Raw genomic sequence first — 15,867 nt, forward strand, 5'->3', positions numbered from 1 at the left:
ATATCAGATGGGCACTGGAAAAAAAAAGTCATTTAGGATGGTTTTAAGAATCTAAAGGCCATCCTTTCAAAATTCAAAGTAAATTTATTATCAACAATCTATAGTCCTGAGATTCGTTTCCTTGGCTATAGAAACAATCAATGAAAATCTGCCCAACCAGGGTGCAGAGGATGACAGACTGTACAAATAGAAAATAAAGAATAATAGTAATAATAAATAACAATTGTAATGCTCAGCTATATTGGCTCGTATATATCTAGGGGAAATCCCGTCCGGCGCCCGCGTGGACACTTCTGGTTGTGTTGGTTGCTGTACCACTGCCACCGAAATCAGTTTCAAACATCAATCATCAGCCAGCACACACAGTACGTTTTACCAAGTACACTTTATAGATATTGCTAAGTCTATGAAATTAATATAAGTTTAATACAGAAAAGGGGAATGGAAAAAGCGCCAGACTTATCAAAGTTCAAGTTCTTCGTGCACAGGTTGGAGCTCAGGAATTTTTTTCGGGACCACCCTGACCCTGTCGACTCACGGCTCGGGACCACCCGGAGTGATCGATCTGTGCCTTCCGGCACATCCGTCATCCTCCTGGTCTCTCGTCCGAGGGCCTGCCAAAAAACCCTCGTTCCCAGTCATATCAGACAGCATTATCACCCCAAGAAAGAATAACATGGACACCCACTGGCTAATGGCACCCTGCTTTCTGTATTAACCCAAGCAAATTTCTAGCTAGAGACCTTCTCAGCATTTAACATAACGTAGAAGCCATTTTAATCTACATACGCAGCAGTTTAAAATATTAACATAACAAAGAAGCCATTTTACATTTAACATAACAAAGAAGAAACCCCGTACACAATAAATATTAAGAACATGAAATGCAGAGTCCTTGAAACTGAGTCGATTTGTTGTGGAAACATTTCAATGATGGGGCAAGTGAAGTTAATCCCTTTGTTTCAAAAGCCTGATGGTTGAGGGGCAGTAACTGTTCCTGAACCTAGTGGTGTTGTCCTGAGGCTCCTGTAGCACCTATCTGATGGCAGCAGTAAAAAAAGAGCATGCCCTGGGTGGTTGGGGTCCCCGATGATGAATCCAGCTTTCCGGCGACAGTGTTCCATGTAGGTGTGCTGACCCTTGCTTGCATGAGCACTGAAATGAGCAGATGATTTCACAAACTACCCATCCTTCTGCCCCATTAACCATGATTTGCCCCACCTAAGGAACAGTCTGTAGTTCCCACACCAGCTTTATTAGCCACAATGGAACTGAAAAGGCTAAAATTTCAATACTGGGAAGAGGTCTAAGAAAGAAAGATGTACAGGTTTCTCATTTTCTTAATTGATTGTACATTTTGCGCTGGGAAGGACAGCATTAAAATTTATCCCTACTTTCTCTCATGAATCAGACCCACCATTAAGGCAGTCTCCTAACAGCTGCTTCAAATTGAGATTAACATGAGGATGGGTAACTAATGTTGACATTGACAGCATGGTCTAAATTCTACAAACAAATTAATAGAAAATTCCATGTCTTAACACACTAGTCTGATAACTTTACTATCTAATTAAAGCCTGTTCAGTGGATGGCCACAACAGCTGTTACCAAATGTGGCATAGTAACATCATTACAGACAGAAATGCCTGCACCCTGATAATCTAAAGTTGCCAGGCAGGGTTTGAAGTAGATGGTGAAAGAAGTTACTTGATCATATCCTCATCAATACGCCTGTTGCAGATACTTCTATCCCTGGCAGTATTTTATGAGTGATTAGTGCAGAAGTACTCGTGGATTCTGTGTTCAGTCACACTCAACTATCAACATTAAAAGGTACTCTGAGCCATTAGGAACCATCATATTTTGACACAAAGCACGGACCAATCTTGCTTATTTATGATTGTGAAGCTGCTTATCAGGGATTATGAAGTACCATCCTGATGGAACTGCAATAAAAGAATGCATGCTAAAGACTACTGTTAGTATGCTTTCTATCTTAACATCAACAAATTAAAGGTCTTCCTCGGCCATCTACCTACTTTATCAATGACCATCTCTGCATTCAGACCATTCCTTAGACATTCTTCATTTACAGAGGGTCACCATAATCTGGCTGGGAAATACTAGAAATATCAGAAATATATTGACATTCTGAAGCCATAGTTGATGCTCCAACATCTGCATGGTATTAAGCGGCTCAGCGGAACACTCCCATTTCCATGTAGGAGTGTAGCTTCAAAATATAAAATATCCAAAACACATGGTACGTCACTGTGTTAGTTCCCTCTAGTGTACTGTGGCTGTAACACACATTGTGTAAAATGTACACTACAGCAACGACACAATGCTGTTAAGCCTGTACCTTGAAATCCTAGGATCACTCACAACTTTGAAGGCAAAGCTAGCAAGCACCGAAAGCCATCACTGGATTTGAATTCAGAATATTTCAACATTGCATCTTTATCAGAGATCAAAGATCCTCGTGCTGCCTATACAACCATTTATGAAATACCTTCAAAAATTTTGACGGCAACTCATCACAACTTCTCAAAGGCTGATGAGAGCTGGCAATAAATATTGGTCCTGACTGTGATTCTTATCCTGTGTGTAAACATTTTTTAAATCCCTTCTAATAGTACACTGCTTTTATATTGCCAATGCAGACTTCTATTAACTTGTATAAACTGTCAGTTAAGTTCTAATATAATCCATAGGCAAAAGAAATCCCATTTATAAAGTCTTGTTTAATTTATAAATTTAAGTATAAGAACTTTCAGAAGTTTTTCTGTGTGATGTAGATGCTATAAATGATCTCAATCTTGGAAAGGAGATTACCAACCATCTTGGGGGTGAAGATTGTCTTGTGGTAAGATTTTCTTGATTTGTTGAGTTGTTGGGCATCCTTTTCGTATCCATTTAATTTGTGATCCTATTTTTGTCTGACTGTATAAATTTGTGATCCTTTTTCCCTCGAAGATTAGCAACGTCTTTTTTGCCTAAGTAAGCTGCTCGTCAACATTATAACTCACAAGACCTAATGCATTTTAATTAGGATTTTTTTGCTATGATGTTCCAGTGATTTTTAACTTCATGCCAGAGCAAACATTTCTGAGTTAAGTTTGAATTCTGAAGTGCTAATCTTAACAGTGCAGTTAACATTGATGTTCTGTGTGTTTTTTTTTATTTGCCACTGAGTATTGCTTGTTGTATCTTTGCAGGCTGGAAGGCAAAATGATGGGAGTGCATGTACATCTTGCAATGTTTCTTGTTCTCCTGTTCCAGGCAGAAGATCTAATTCTGGTGAATCTGGTATGTACAATGGTGGGCAGTCTTTGTAAACCAGTGCATTTCATAAACCTATGAAGTAGTGGATAGCTGAATTCACCATGATACTGACATTAATGGGTTTAATTTCATGAGTTTTCATTTCTTGATATAGAAGGTTGGATTAAAATGTGGGATCCTTCCTCCCCACCCCTTTCAATGCATCCCTTTACAGTTGATTGATTTATAAACAAAACAGTCCAAGCTGGTGCACAAATAATGTGAAGATGTTGGAGGGTAGAGAGTCCTGGAACTATATTACAAAAAGGATAATTAGGAAGAATTTTAACAACGTATTTTACCAAGCAATAAGTTAAAGTGTAAAGCACATACTTAGTACTAAAATACAATTATTTGGCATATTTACAGCAACTATTTCCTGATTTGATCTAATAATATCCCACAATTTCAAAGCAGCTGTACAAAGTCCAACTTAAAACTTAACTGAAGAAAAGTCCAGGTGAAATTTTAATTTTACATTTTTAGTTATTTGAAGATTAGGGAAGGAGGTGGTTGGGGAAAGAAAATTTGTAGATTTTACTATCTTTCATGTAAAGGTACTTTAAATTACATCCTAAAGAGCTTACTTGTAATTTAAGATCACTTCTTCCTGTCAGAGAAAATGGCTTTGTGTAACCTGTCTAATCCAATTTGCCTTCACGTCAGGATCACCTCAATCAGATTGATTGATTCCCAGGGGAAAAGAAAATAAGCTTCTAAAACTAGTATCTTCATGAATTATACTATATCTTAAATTACTAAATTAAGTCATTTCCTGAAGTTAGAAAACAAAACAGAACACGGCATTATAGTATTTAACAATAGCTGACAATTAATTTCTTTGGTGTTCCATTGGTCTTGAATTAAAATTCAGATGTCAGTGATGTTCTCACTGACATCTTCCACATCTCCCTGAGCAGCGCCGTCGTTCCAACATGCTTCAAGGCCGCCACCATCGTCCCTGTGCCGAGGAAGTCTTCAGTGTCCTGCCTCAACGACTACCGTCCTGTTGCTCTCACATCCATCATCATGAAATGTTTCAAGAGGCTCGTCATGAGGCACATAAAGACCCTGCTGCCCCCCTCACTGGACGCCCTGCAGTTCACGTAATGTCCCAACCGCTCAACAGACGACGCCATCGCCACCACCCTCCACCTGGACAAAAAAGACACATACATTCGAATGCTGTTCATAAACTTCAGTTCAGCATTCAACACAATCATTCCTCAGCACCTGATTGGAAAGCTGAAACTGCTGGGCCTGAACACCTCCCTCTGCAACTGGATCCTAGACTTCCTGAGTGGGAGACCTCAGTCAGTCCGGATTGGAAGCAGCATCTCCAGCACCATCACGCTGAACACAGGGGGCCCCCCGGGGCTGTGTGCTCAGTCCACTGCTGTTCACTCTGCTGACCCACGACTGTGCAGCAATACACAGCTCGAATCACATCATCAAGTTTGCTGGTGACATGACCATGGTGGATCTCATCAGCAAGAATGACACGTCAGCATACAGAGAGGAGGTGCAGAGGCTAATCGACTGGTGCAGAGCCGACAACCTGTCTGAATGTGAACAAAACAAAAGAGATGGTTGTTGACTTCAGGAGAGCACGGAGCGACCACTCTCGCTGAACATTGACAGCTCCTTCGTTGAGATCATTAAGAGCACCATATTTCTTGGTGTTCACCTGGCGGAGAATATCACCTGGTCCCTCAACACCAGCTCCATAGCAAGGAAAGCCCAACAGCATCTCTACTTTTCTGCAAAGGCTGAGAAAAGTCCATCTCCGCCCCCCCCCCCCCCCCATCCTCACCACATTCTACAGAGGATATATTGAGAGCATCGTGAGCAGCTGCACCACTGCCTGGTTCGGGAATTGCACAGTCTCGGATCACAAGACCTTGCAGCAGATAGTGAGGTCAGCTGAGAACATCATCAGGGTCTCTCTTCCCGCTATTACAGACATTTACACTACATGCTGCACCTGCAAAGCTGGTATTGTGAAGGACCCCACGCACCCCTCACACAAACTCTTCTCCCTCCTGCCATCTGGCAGAAGATACTGAAGCATTCAGGCTCTCACGACCAGACTATGCAACAGTTTCGTCCCCCAAGCCAGACTCCTCAATACTCAGAGTCTAGACTGACATCTACATCATTTATTATTGTAATTTGTCCTCTACTGTGCCTATTGTCTTGTTTATTAATTATTGTACTGCCCTGCATTGTTTTGTGCGCTTTATGTAGTCCTGTGCAGGTCTGTAGTCTAGTGCAGTTCTTATGTTGTTTTACGTAGTCTAGTGTAGTTTTGTGTTGTTTCAAGTAGCACCAGGGTCCTGGAGGAACATTGTTTCATTTTTACTGTGTACTGTACCTGCAGCTTATAGTTGAAATGACAATAAACTTGACTTGTATTGAAATTTTTTAGATCACTTTTTTTGCACAGAACTTTTGTGTTTACATGTAATTTGGGCATTATGTTGCAATGGATGCATCAAAAGAACAAGTCCCCATTTTAAAGCAGAAAAATCATATTACAGTAAATTAACAGAACCAAGCTGCTTGAAATGTATTAATTGATTGGATCACTGGAATCCCATATGCCTAGCTACAAATAGCTATATTTGGTATCTCAAGTAAGGTATGGAAAGTGAAACCGAGTTAATGTGTCAAGGGAAGAATCGTTCTCAGAACTGGGAAGGAGAAAAATTAACTTAATGTTTAAGCTGTTGATGTGGTAGTGTAGGGAGGCAAAGGACAAATAATATCTCTAATTGGCTTATAACCAAGGTTATTATGGGGATAAGCTGCTGATGCAGCAACCTCATTGATGGGTTAATGGGACAGTGACCTTGGCCTCAGTCTCAGCAGGAATCATCTCTGACCTAGTCACCCTTATTCCTGCATTCCCTGCTACTTGATACTAAACTTATTGTTTTCTGTCCTTGCTGTTCTGATACAGTCTGAGTACTAAAATATTACCTGTTTCTCCTTTCAGTGATGCCACGTGAACTGGTGAATCAATGTTTCCAGCATTTTCTGTTTTTATTTCACATTTCCAGTATGTGCAGGTTTTGACTTTTACTGTACTTCACATACTGGCTTGGGTTTAGATTCCTATTACTATCTGGGCACCATGGTAGTGCAGCAGTTAGCACGACACTAATGCAGCTCGGGAGTTTGGAGTTCAGTTCCGGCGTCCTTAGTAAGAAAGTTTGTACGTCCTGCCTGTGTGCATGTGAGTTTCCTTGGAGTGCTCCAATTTCCTCCCACTGTCCGAAGACGTACTGGTTAGCAGGTTAATTGGGCATTATAAATTGTCCTGCAATTATGCTAGTGTCAAAGAGCTTAATTTAAATAGCTGGGTTGCTGGGCAGTGCAGCTCAGTGGACCAGAAGGGCCTAGTCCATCTGTATCTCTAAATAAATAAAATGTATTGATCCCAAAAACGTAAGCTGGTTTTGAAAACTGCCATCCTATGTCAGACTGTCCTTTTGCTCACTTAACAACAGCTTAATTCTCCTGAAGATTAACATGGAAACCCAAGGAAAATTAGATGAAATATCTGCCACAGTGAAACAAGTTGATGCTGGTAGAGAGTGAAGTTGTCATCCAAAGCCCTACTGATTACAGCCTCACTGTTCAATTTCTCTGGCATAAATAATTGATATGCCCATGCTTTGACAAACAAAGAATTCTGTTACACAGAACTGTATGTTCTTGTTGAAATGTTGCTTGCTTCATGGTTTTAAAAAGTAATTATGAAGTGTTTAGCGATTTGTAAATTTGAGCACAGAAATATTTTATCAAATTTAAAATTATATTTAGTTCTATGCTTTTATATTTTGTCTTTTTTTTAAGAAAATCACTGTTTTGATCTTGCTTGTAATCTATGATTACATGTTTTTGATCTAGGCAGAAAAAATGTTGAAAGTTTATACCCTAGTTCCATAAGACTATCAAGCTTGGAAACTAGATCAATGTGGCTTCCTTATTAATTAGACTGTTTGACTTAAATCACTGTTGCACTTAGCATCTTAATTTACTATGTTATATTTAATTAGAAAATTTAATTGTTCGTCCAGCAGTAGCAATATAAAGTTAATGTCTGAAATTTATTTTTAGATAATGAAATTTCATCTGATGATCAATTTCACAATAGACGTCGAAAACGACACCGATCAGACAGCATTTCTCTCCATTGGGATGATCTGTCTTTATGTCTAATCAGTAAACTTCGTCGTGAACATGGAAACAGCGAATCATCAGATTCTCCTAGCCATCTGGTTCGTAAAGCTGTTTGAAATCTTTGGAGTTTACATGTTCAAGTGGTAGATTCAAGATTTCGGATGGATTTTATTAAATATTCAAGATTTAGGATGAATTTTACTAAAGAAAATTTTGTCAGCATATATTTGATTCTGTACCGGAATGGCATAGTTAATATTGTTCCTAAATTGGTCAGGTACTGGGAGAAAAAGTAGATGTGGAAACTTTATGAAGAAACTAAGTGTTACAGGTGTTTGAAATCAGAATCATTTTAATGAAGATTAAGAAAATGTATAGCATTTATGAAGAAGGATGTTCTAATAATCCATCAACAAAAATTTGAAAAAGCTTTTGCAATCAATAAAGTGATCCACAAACACTGATAATCATATCAGCCACTATCTGTATAGCCACAAGAGTTGTATATCAAAAAAGATGCCACTTATTTTTGGTTATAGAGCACCATGTATTTGGTTTAATTACATAAATATGTTTTCCCTCGGGATTCTTAGATGTCATCTAGAATAAGTTGTTTTCTATTTAAGATTCTTGCAATTGAGCAATGCATAATTGGTGCCAGTTGGAGCACAGAAAATTTCCCTGTTATGTGGTCTGTGCTAAATTTGAAGAACAGCAGATGCTTGAAATGATATAGTCAGTTCATTCACTCATGATATAGCTCTTGCCTATACGTAAGGAGGGAAAATACATCATTAAAGAATCCTTGTTTTTTTTTTTACGCTAAAGGCATGGTTGCCCTGTATTTATAATGCAGATCTCTGTGTATACTTTTGCAGATATTGTATGTTTAATGGTGACTACTACTTAAAATTCTATCAGTTGGATGTTGAAATTGGGCTTTCTCAAAAAAGATTCATTTCTGACTATCCCATACTACATATTTGCTGCTTCTGCGAACCCCCTTGAGGCTGTATTAGAAATTTCTTGTTTGCAAAAGTGCCCCAAAATTTAAAACATATGTATGTTATAACAAGGCTCATGCCTTGAAGCTTATTGTTTGCTTGTTAGTATTAGCTCCTGCTTAAGAGTAGTGTTAAATAATGGACAGGAAGTGGTCCCATAAACAAGAATGAGAATTGTTGATAGTTAATGAAGTGATTTGTGTTATTCAAGTATCATTCCTCAGTGAAACATAGTTTTAAATCTGGTTATGTGCAGGTAGTCAGAATGATAGACACACCAGTATCTTGGAGTAATAGCGTGGAGGAGTTTTAATAGATCACCTTGTTTTACTAGTGTTGTCAGCTGGGAGGGATTTATATTTTAAAAAAAAGAGCTAAAATGGGAGTGTTGCTTAAACTCAACTAATGCTGTCAGCTAGCTCTGGGATGATGGATGAATGGGAGTGGGTGATAGACAGAAACAGTAGGGCTTTGGAAGCATTTGAGCAGCAGATGTCCTGAGATAGGGCAGAGTTGAATGATGTTGCAGGATGGAATTGGGCAGTCTTGGTGACAGCTGGAAGCAGAGGTCAGTTCTGGGTCAGAGGTGAAGTCTGATGGCATATAGATTGATTGCCTAGGAGGACTAGAATTGGTGTTTGGAGTTTGAGATGATGAGCAAATATTGGTTCAGTATTTCAGATGTTTACTTGGAGGAAGATTATTGGAACTAAATGTCAGGCAAAGAATCTGACAACTTAAATACAGTGAATGGGTCAAGAGGGATAGGTGGTGAGCTACTGCCATCAATGTCTGCTTAGAAACTGTTTTTGCATTTATTTGGTGAAGGGCAGCATGTACTTGAGGATTGTTGCAAAACTAAGGTAAGAAGACGTACAGATCAGAAACATGTCCTTCAGCCCACCATGTCTGTGCCAACATCTTTACCTACCTATCCACACCAATCCCACTTGCCTATATTAGGACCTTGCCTGTTTAAGTGTCTGTCTAAATACCCTTTTAACTATAGTGATTGTATCTATCTCCCACTTCCTCTGGTAATACATTCCAGATATAAACTGCCATTTGTGTAATAAATAATTAAATGTATAGATAAATAACCCTTCTAATCCCTTTTAAATTCCCCTTGCTCACCGTAAACCTGTGACCTCTTGTCATTGAGAGTAAAACACCAAGGTTAAAAGATTTTGTCTGTGTGTCAGACCTCAAAGCAAACATTGAGGGAAATTACCTCCATTAATAATTCTTTGGCTTTTCCTGGATCATGAGGATGGAATGTGGTCATCGTGGCTCCACTTAGTTGGGCCTTACAGTGGAGAACTCTATAAGGAATATAATGAGATCACCCAAGTCTAAAGAGGGTCATAATTATATAGCGTAGAACTGGAGACTTAGTGCCCAACTTGTTCCCGCTGACCAAGATTCTGACCAGAGCTTGTTCCATTTGCTTGAGTTTGACCCATATCCTTTTATAAATTTTCCTGTCCAAATAACTGTCTAAATGTCATTTGAACATTGTAATTGTAGCTTCCTCTACCACTCCTTATGGCAGCTTGTACCACCCTTTGCTTGGGGATAGATTTGACTCTCAAGTCTCCTTTTTAAAGCTTTCTCTCTCACTTTAAACCTATTCTCACCAGTTTTAGACTCTTCTACATGGAGGGAAAAAACTGTCCTTAACTATGGCTTTGTATGATTTTTTTAAACTCTATAATGTTACCCCTCAGATCCTGACGCTCTATGGAAAACAGCCCTAGCATGTCCCACCTGTCCTCATAACTAGAACGTTCTAGTCTTGACAACATCCTTGTGAATCTTCTGTGCACCATTTCAAGCTTAATGACATCCTCCCTATAGGCAACCAAAAATGCACACAATACTCCAAGTGCCATGTCGCAGACTTCAGATTTTGGAGAGGTTGATATGAATAAAGGTGGAAAAGGTAATTTATCATTAAACAAGTGGGCATATGGTTTGGTGTTTGAATGAGCGTCTTGCTCAGAGTAGGGTTTGGAATTGGTTTTCCTGCCTTTCTCTACATACAACAACTGATGCAGAGATTTGCTAAGTATGCTTGCAGAAAAAGATTCTCAGGGTTGTGTGTGGTGACATGTATTCTGATAATAAATCTTACTTTGAGCTTTGAGGCTTCCTGCCATGAACATACTTATGTGTTTGGAATTAGGGAAATGGAAATGGATTGATAAGTTTTGATGCCTTTATTTTAAATTCACTGAACTCTATATCCAAGTTTGAAAAAAATGAACTGTATAATGTTCTTATTTTAGTTTCATTTGGGAACAGAAGTGAGAAAATTAAGCTGCGCAGTTCTTCAATGTCAGTAAAATCTGGTAATCAAAATTCTCATATGCTTCAAATCTAGCTGAATGCTGAGATGCGCTCCTTATTAAAATCCTGGGATGGTGCCTTCAAGCCTGGTAACAAATAGCTCTTAGAACAGCTAGAAGAAATCACATCTGAGGCATCAAGAGGGCAAAGGCTACCTATGCTCACAAAATTCAGGAACACCTGTCCAATAATGATCCCTAGTGTATGTGGCTGGGCATCAAGGGCATTACTGACTGCGCAAGGAAAAACAGCATTGATTGTACCAGTAATGCCTCCCGTCCTGATGCTCTAAACAACATATATGCACACTTTGAAGTATATGATATAACACTGGCCATGAAAGCTATCTCCCTCCCAGGTGAGTAGCATGATGTGAAAACATTCTAGGCCAACATTTCAGGGAGTGTGCACACCAGGTCACTGATGTCTTCATGGACATCTTCAACATGTCACTCGTCCGGGCTGCTGTGCCCACATGCTTCAAGTCAGCCACCATTATCCCTGTACCAAAGAACTCTACAAGTTCAGAACTAAACGACTACCTCACGCTGATCACTATGAAGTGCTTTCAACGGCTGGTAATGGCACGATGGGCATTTGCCGATATACCTACTAGCAGAAGCACTCAATGGCAGATGCCATAGCATCAGTCATACACCTGGCTCTGCTACACTTAGAAAACAAGGACACTTATGTCAGAATGCTTGTTTCTGGATTTCATGTCGGCATTCAACACTATTATTCACCAGACCTTGGTGAACAAACTCGTACTCATTGGTCTAAGTACATCACTGCGCAACTGAGTGTTGGACATCTTAACCAACAGACCTCAGATAGTCAGGATGCACAACTGCACCTCCCTCCCCACTATCTTCAACAAGGGCTGTGTGTTGAGCCCATTGCTGTACACTCTGCTCATACATGACTGCACAGCCAAACACCTGAGTAGACGCATTGTGAAGATCACCATTGACAGGCTAAAAACAATTACTTTTCTCCAAACAGAAAGGCTGGTCAACACCTCCATCCAGTAACTCACTGCTTCACAGCCCCAGCCCCCACTATTTTATCATTTCCTGGCAGACACCTTGTGCACAGACACGAAGTGCGTGGTGTCACTTTAGGGATATATAAGCTAACTTAAGTATTTATATTTATTATGTGTTTTTATTTTGATTGTGTCCTTCATCTTATTGAGTTTTTTTATGTTGCATCAGATTCAGAGTAACAATTATTTTGTTTTCCTTTATACTTGTATACTAGAAATAATTAGCAATCTTGAATCAGACCCAAGAAAACCCAAAGTTGATTTTTAAATGTATCAGAAGTTATTCAAAAAAAAGATATTTTAGTATTGGAAGTATAATTACACTGTAAATAAATTTGTGCATGAAACCGCTTTTAATGATTCAAAACACAATCAAAATTTAACTAATAAATAAAAACTGTGTGTAATAGTGGAATTTGCACACTTTTAATTTTTTGAGGAGGATGTTTATTTAAAATTGAAGGAAAAAACGTAAGTTATATGTAGATCAAATGCATTAAGTAAATAGTAACATTCTTGAATTTCACTTGAAACAAAGCTCAAAACTCAATACTGTGAAAATGCATATAGTGAGAGATTTTTGTTCTTGATATGAACACTAGCATTTAGATTTCTGTTCTGTTGCAGGACTTTAACTTTGCTACGGAAGGAGAGGACTCCAGTGATAAGTTCAGCGTTGAGTTTGAGGTTGAGTCAATACATTCTGATGAATATAGCAATTTCAGTGAAGATTCACAAGACCCAACTGATGAAGAGGCAAGTTTCAAACATCATTTTTCTCAATTTTAAAGAACATTGATAATGAAAGGTACTCATGATAGTTTTTTTACAGGTTTATGAAGTTGCCATATATGAAGCTGCTGACAGTGATGAAGGCACCTTTATTGAAGAAATTGATCCAGAATTATCTGTAGCTGTAAGTTCCACTGTGATATACAAATGCTTATTTTTAAGGGTGGGGTGTGATTTGCATTGTTGCAGCACTTTTTCCCCTTTGTCAGCCACTATATAAAATCACCGTTTCCCCACATCTACCCATCCTTATCGCATTATTTTTGTTTTGAAAGCCTCCCAGAACACTAAGTTTTTTTTTATCTGAGTTTGCATACTGCTGGGATACCAGTAAAGTTTGAACACCACTGTGCAGTGAGTAATGGTAATTAAAGTTTAAATGTTTTCTCTTTAAATTTTGTACCTTTTATTTGGGTACTAAACAAGTGAATAGTGGGCATCCTACAGTTGTTTCCAGTCATGTGTTAGTTGCACAGCAGTAACCCAGTGATTTTCTATATTCTTTAAAATGGGTTAGAGTAGCAAGGTGCATTGGTAGTTTGCTTTTCCCATAGCAGTGAGAGTCAGTACCTCACTGATTGTGCATGGTACTAATATTCATGGAATACTTGTCTCTGATACTAGCTTCACAGCAGTAAAATTCGATTACAGGATTATTGGAAATGTTCTGAATGTGAAGAACTGAATCCTCCACTACCACGATTCTGTCACCGATGCTGGTCCCTTCGGCAAGATTGGCTTCCAGATAAACCTCAACTCAAACGGTGTGACACAATGGAGAATGAAGGTATTGATGTTCCAGATTGCAAAGCATTGATGCTTGAGTCAAAGGAGTCAAACTGTTCAGATTTGATCAGTGAAACCTCTCATTACTCAGAATCACAAGAAACTGAATGTTCACAACCATCTACATCTGGAAGTTTCAGCTGTTGCAGCCAAGAAACTGAAAAAGAAAATGCAGACAAGGGGGAGAAAAGAGACCTCAATAATTCTGGACCTTTTGAAGCTTGTGTTATATGTCAGACACGACCAAAGAATGGTTGTATTGTTCATGGTAGGACTGGCCATCTTCTTGCATGTTATGCATGTGCAAAGAAACTGAAGAAGAGAAATAAACCGTGCCCATTATGCAGAGAGCCAATCCAAACGGTTGTGTTGACATATTTTAGTTAAATCTATTTATAATAGTGTGGTTTGAGTTTGCATAAGGCACACTTCTGGGGAAAAAAAATTGGGTGAATAAACTGCTTAAGTTGTGAAATTTATATTGTCATGATTTTCCGTTATAACCATTGATCTGATGGGAAAACCTAGTCCATTGGTGCTACTAGATATAACCAATCCGTGTTGGGGTCCATGTTTAAGATTGCATTTGATTTTTTAAAAATATAATAAATTAATTTTGGTTGGTTAGTTGTTTCCAGAAAAGGGGATCCCATTGAGGTAATGAGAAAGAATATTTGCCTCTGCATTTAATTGCATTAAACACATTAAGTGTTCCAGTTTTAATTTGTTTTTCTCATTTACACATTTATCCTGTTTTGCTCAGTTAAACTAAATTAATATGGAAATGTTGTAGGTATCACCTTTTTGTGCTAACTAGCTCAATTCAAAATAATAGTATGAAAAGACAGCCAAGACAGTGAGGAAATTTTTTTGAACTTCTATTTGTGTACCTCTTTCATATATCAAAACTCTTATGGTATTTAGGTACTGTTAAAAGAGAAATATTTATTGAATAATTATCAAATGTAGAAATTTGTGATCAAAAATAGAAATAGAGATTTGCTCTTAAGCTTATTTGCCGAGCCTGCAGATTAGGTTGCAAACGTTTCAACACCAGTCGAGGTGACATCATCAGTGCGCAGCTGAGTGTTATTTCTGCCTTGCTTGTGCTTACATTGGCCTGACTTGTTGTTCTGATTGGTTGGCTGTCACTCTGGCCACTAGTCTCCACTGGGTCCCTGTCAACCAGATAGCTGAGTGATCTCCGCTAGCCCATATCTCGCGTTATCGATCATTGTGAGCGTTGGTTCCTTGGGTGTCCATGGCTCACCCTTCGGCCCCACTCCCACTGAAATATAGGTTCAGAAATCGTATTCAGTTCAATATGCCTGTTAATAGGGTCTCCCATTGAGAATTAAGCTTCTAAAAATTCTCTTGATTTCATGTTTTGTACTTCTGCCAGGATTTTTGTAGTTTCTCAGTCAAACTTATGTCCTTGGTTTTCATGTACTGAGATGAGTGATGGAAGATCATGTCTTCTTGCGGCCAGCTGATATTCATGTAGTCTCATGGATAGTTTTCTTCCCGTCTGTCCTATGTAGTGTGTGGGCAGTCACCACATCAGATTTGGTACATTGTGTTTGTTCTGTTCTTGTGGGCTATTGGATCTTGGGTCTCGAGATGAGCATTCTGATGATTGTGCTGGGTTTGTGTGTTGCCATTATTCCGTGTGGTTGAAGCAGTCTTGCTGTCATGTCAGAAATATTCCTGATGTATGGTAGGGTTAGCCTCTTTCTCTCTGTTCAGTAGGAGTTAAAAGGTTGTTTCTCCAGACAAGACATCTTCTGATGAAATTTTTTGGACAGTCATCATGTGTGAATACTTTTTGAAAAGATGATTTTCTTCTTGAGGTCTGCAGTGTGTTTCTACTCGATTGGATAGCTTTCGGAAGCAACACACATCAAAGTTGCTGGTGAACGCAGCAGGCCAGGCAGCATCTGTAGGAAGAGGTGCAGTCGACGTTTCAGGCCGAGACCCTTCATCAGGACTAACTGAAGGAAGAGTGAGTAAGGGATTTGAAAGTTGGAGGGGGAGGGGGAGATCCAAAATGATAGGAGAAGACAGGAGGGGGAGGGATAGAGCCAAGAGCTGGACAGGTGATAGGCAAAAGGGGATACGAGAGGATCATGGGATAGGAGGTCCGGGAAGAAAGAAGACAAGGAGGGGGGGGGACCCAGAGGATGGGCAAGAGGTATATTCAGAGGGACAAAGGGAGAAAAAGGAGAGTGAGAGAAAGAATGTGTGCATAAAAATGAGTAACAGATGGGGTACGAGGGGGAGGTGGGGCCTTAGCAGAAGTTAGAGAAGTCGATGTTCATGCCATCAGGTTGGAGGCTACCCAGACGGAATATAAGGTGTTGTTCCTCCAACCTGAGT

General features: G+C 39.2%; 1 protein-coding gene across 7 annotated transcripts in view; it reads left to right on the plus strand.

Annotated features, from left to right (window-relative positions):
- The window catches only part of mdm2 (MDM2 proto-oncogene), a 51,745-nt gene extending 36,345 nt beyond the window's left edge, over nucleotides 1–15,400 (plus strand). For 5 of the 7 annotated variants that reach the window (XM_072267438.1, XM_072267442.1, XM_072267441.1 and 2 more), the window contains 7 exons: nucleotides 261–365; nucleotides 2,799–2,866; nucleotides 3,219–3,309; nucleotides 7,450–7,610; nucleotides 12,541–12,669; nucleotides 12,746–12,829; nucleotides 13,357–15,400. In XM_072267438.1, the coding sequence (XP_072123539.1) occupies nucleotides 261–365; nucleotides 2,799–2,866; nucleotides 3,219–3,309; nucleotides 7,450–7,610; nucleotides 12,541–12,669; nucleotides 12,746–12,829; nucleotides 13,357–13,878 (1,160 nt within the window). In that variant the 3' untranslated portion in view covers nucleotides 13,879–15,400. The remainder of the gene's footprint in view (nucleotides 1–260; nucleotides 366–2,798; nucleotides 2,867–3,218; nucleotides 3,310–7,449; nucleotides 7,611–12,540; nucleotides 12,670–12,745; nucleotides 12,830–13,356) is intronic. The other 2 variants (XM_072267443.1, XM_072267444.1) reach the window with 1 other exon arrangement.
- Nucleotides 15,401–15,867: the final 467 nt, after the last annotated feature.

Source organism: Mobula birostris, chromosome 9, assembly GCF_030028105.1.
Source record: "Mobula birostris isolate sMobBir1 chromosome 9, sMobBir1.hap1, whole genome shotgun sequence".
Taxonomy (NCBI): Eukaryota; Metazoa; Chordata; class Chondrichthyes; order Myliobatiformes; family Myliobatidae; genus Mobula; species Mobula birostris.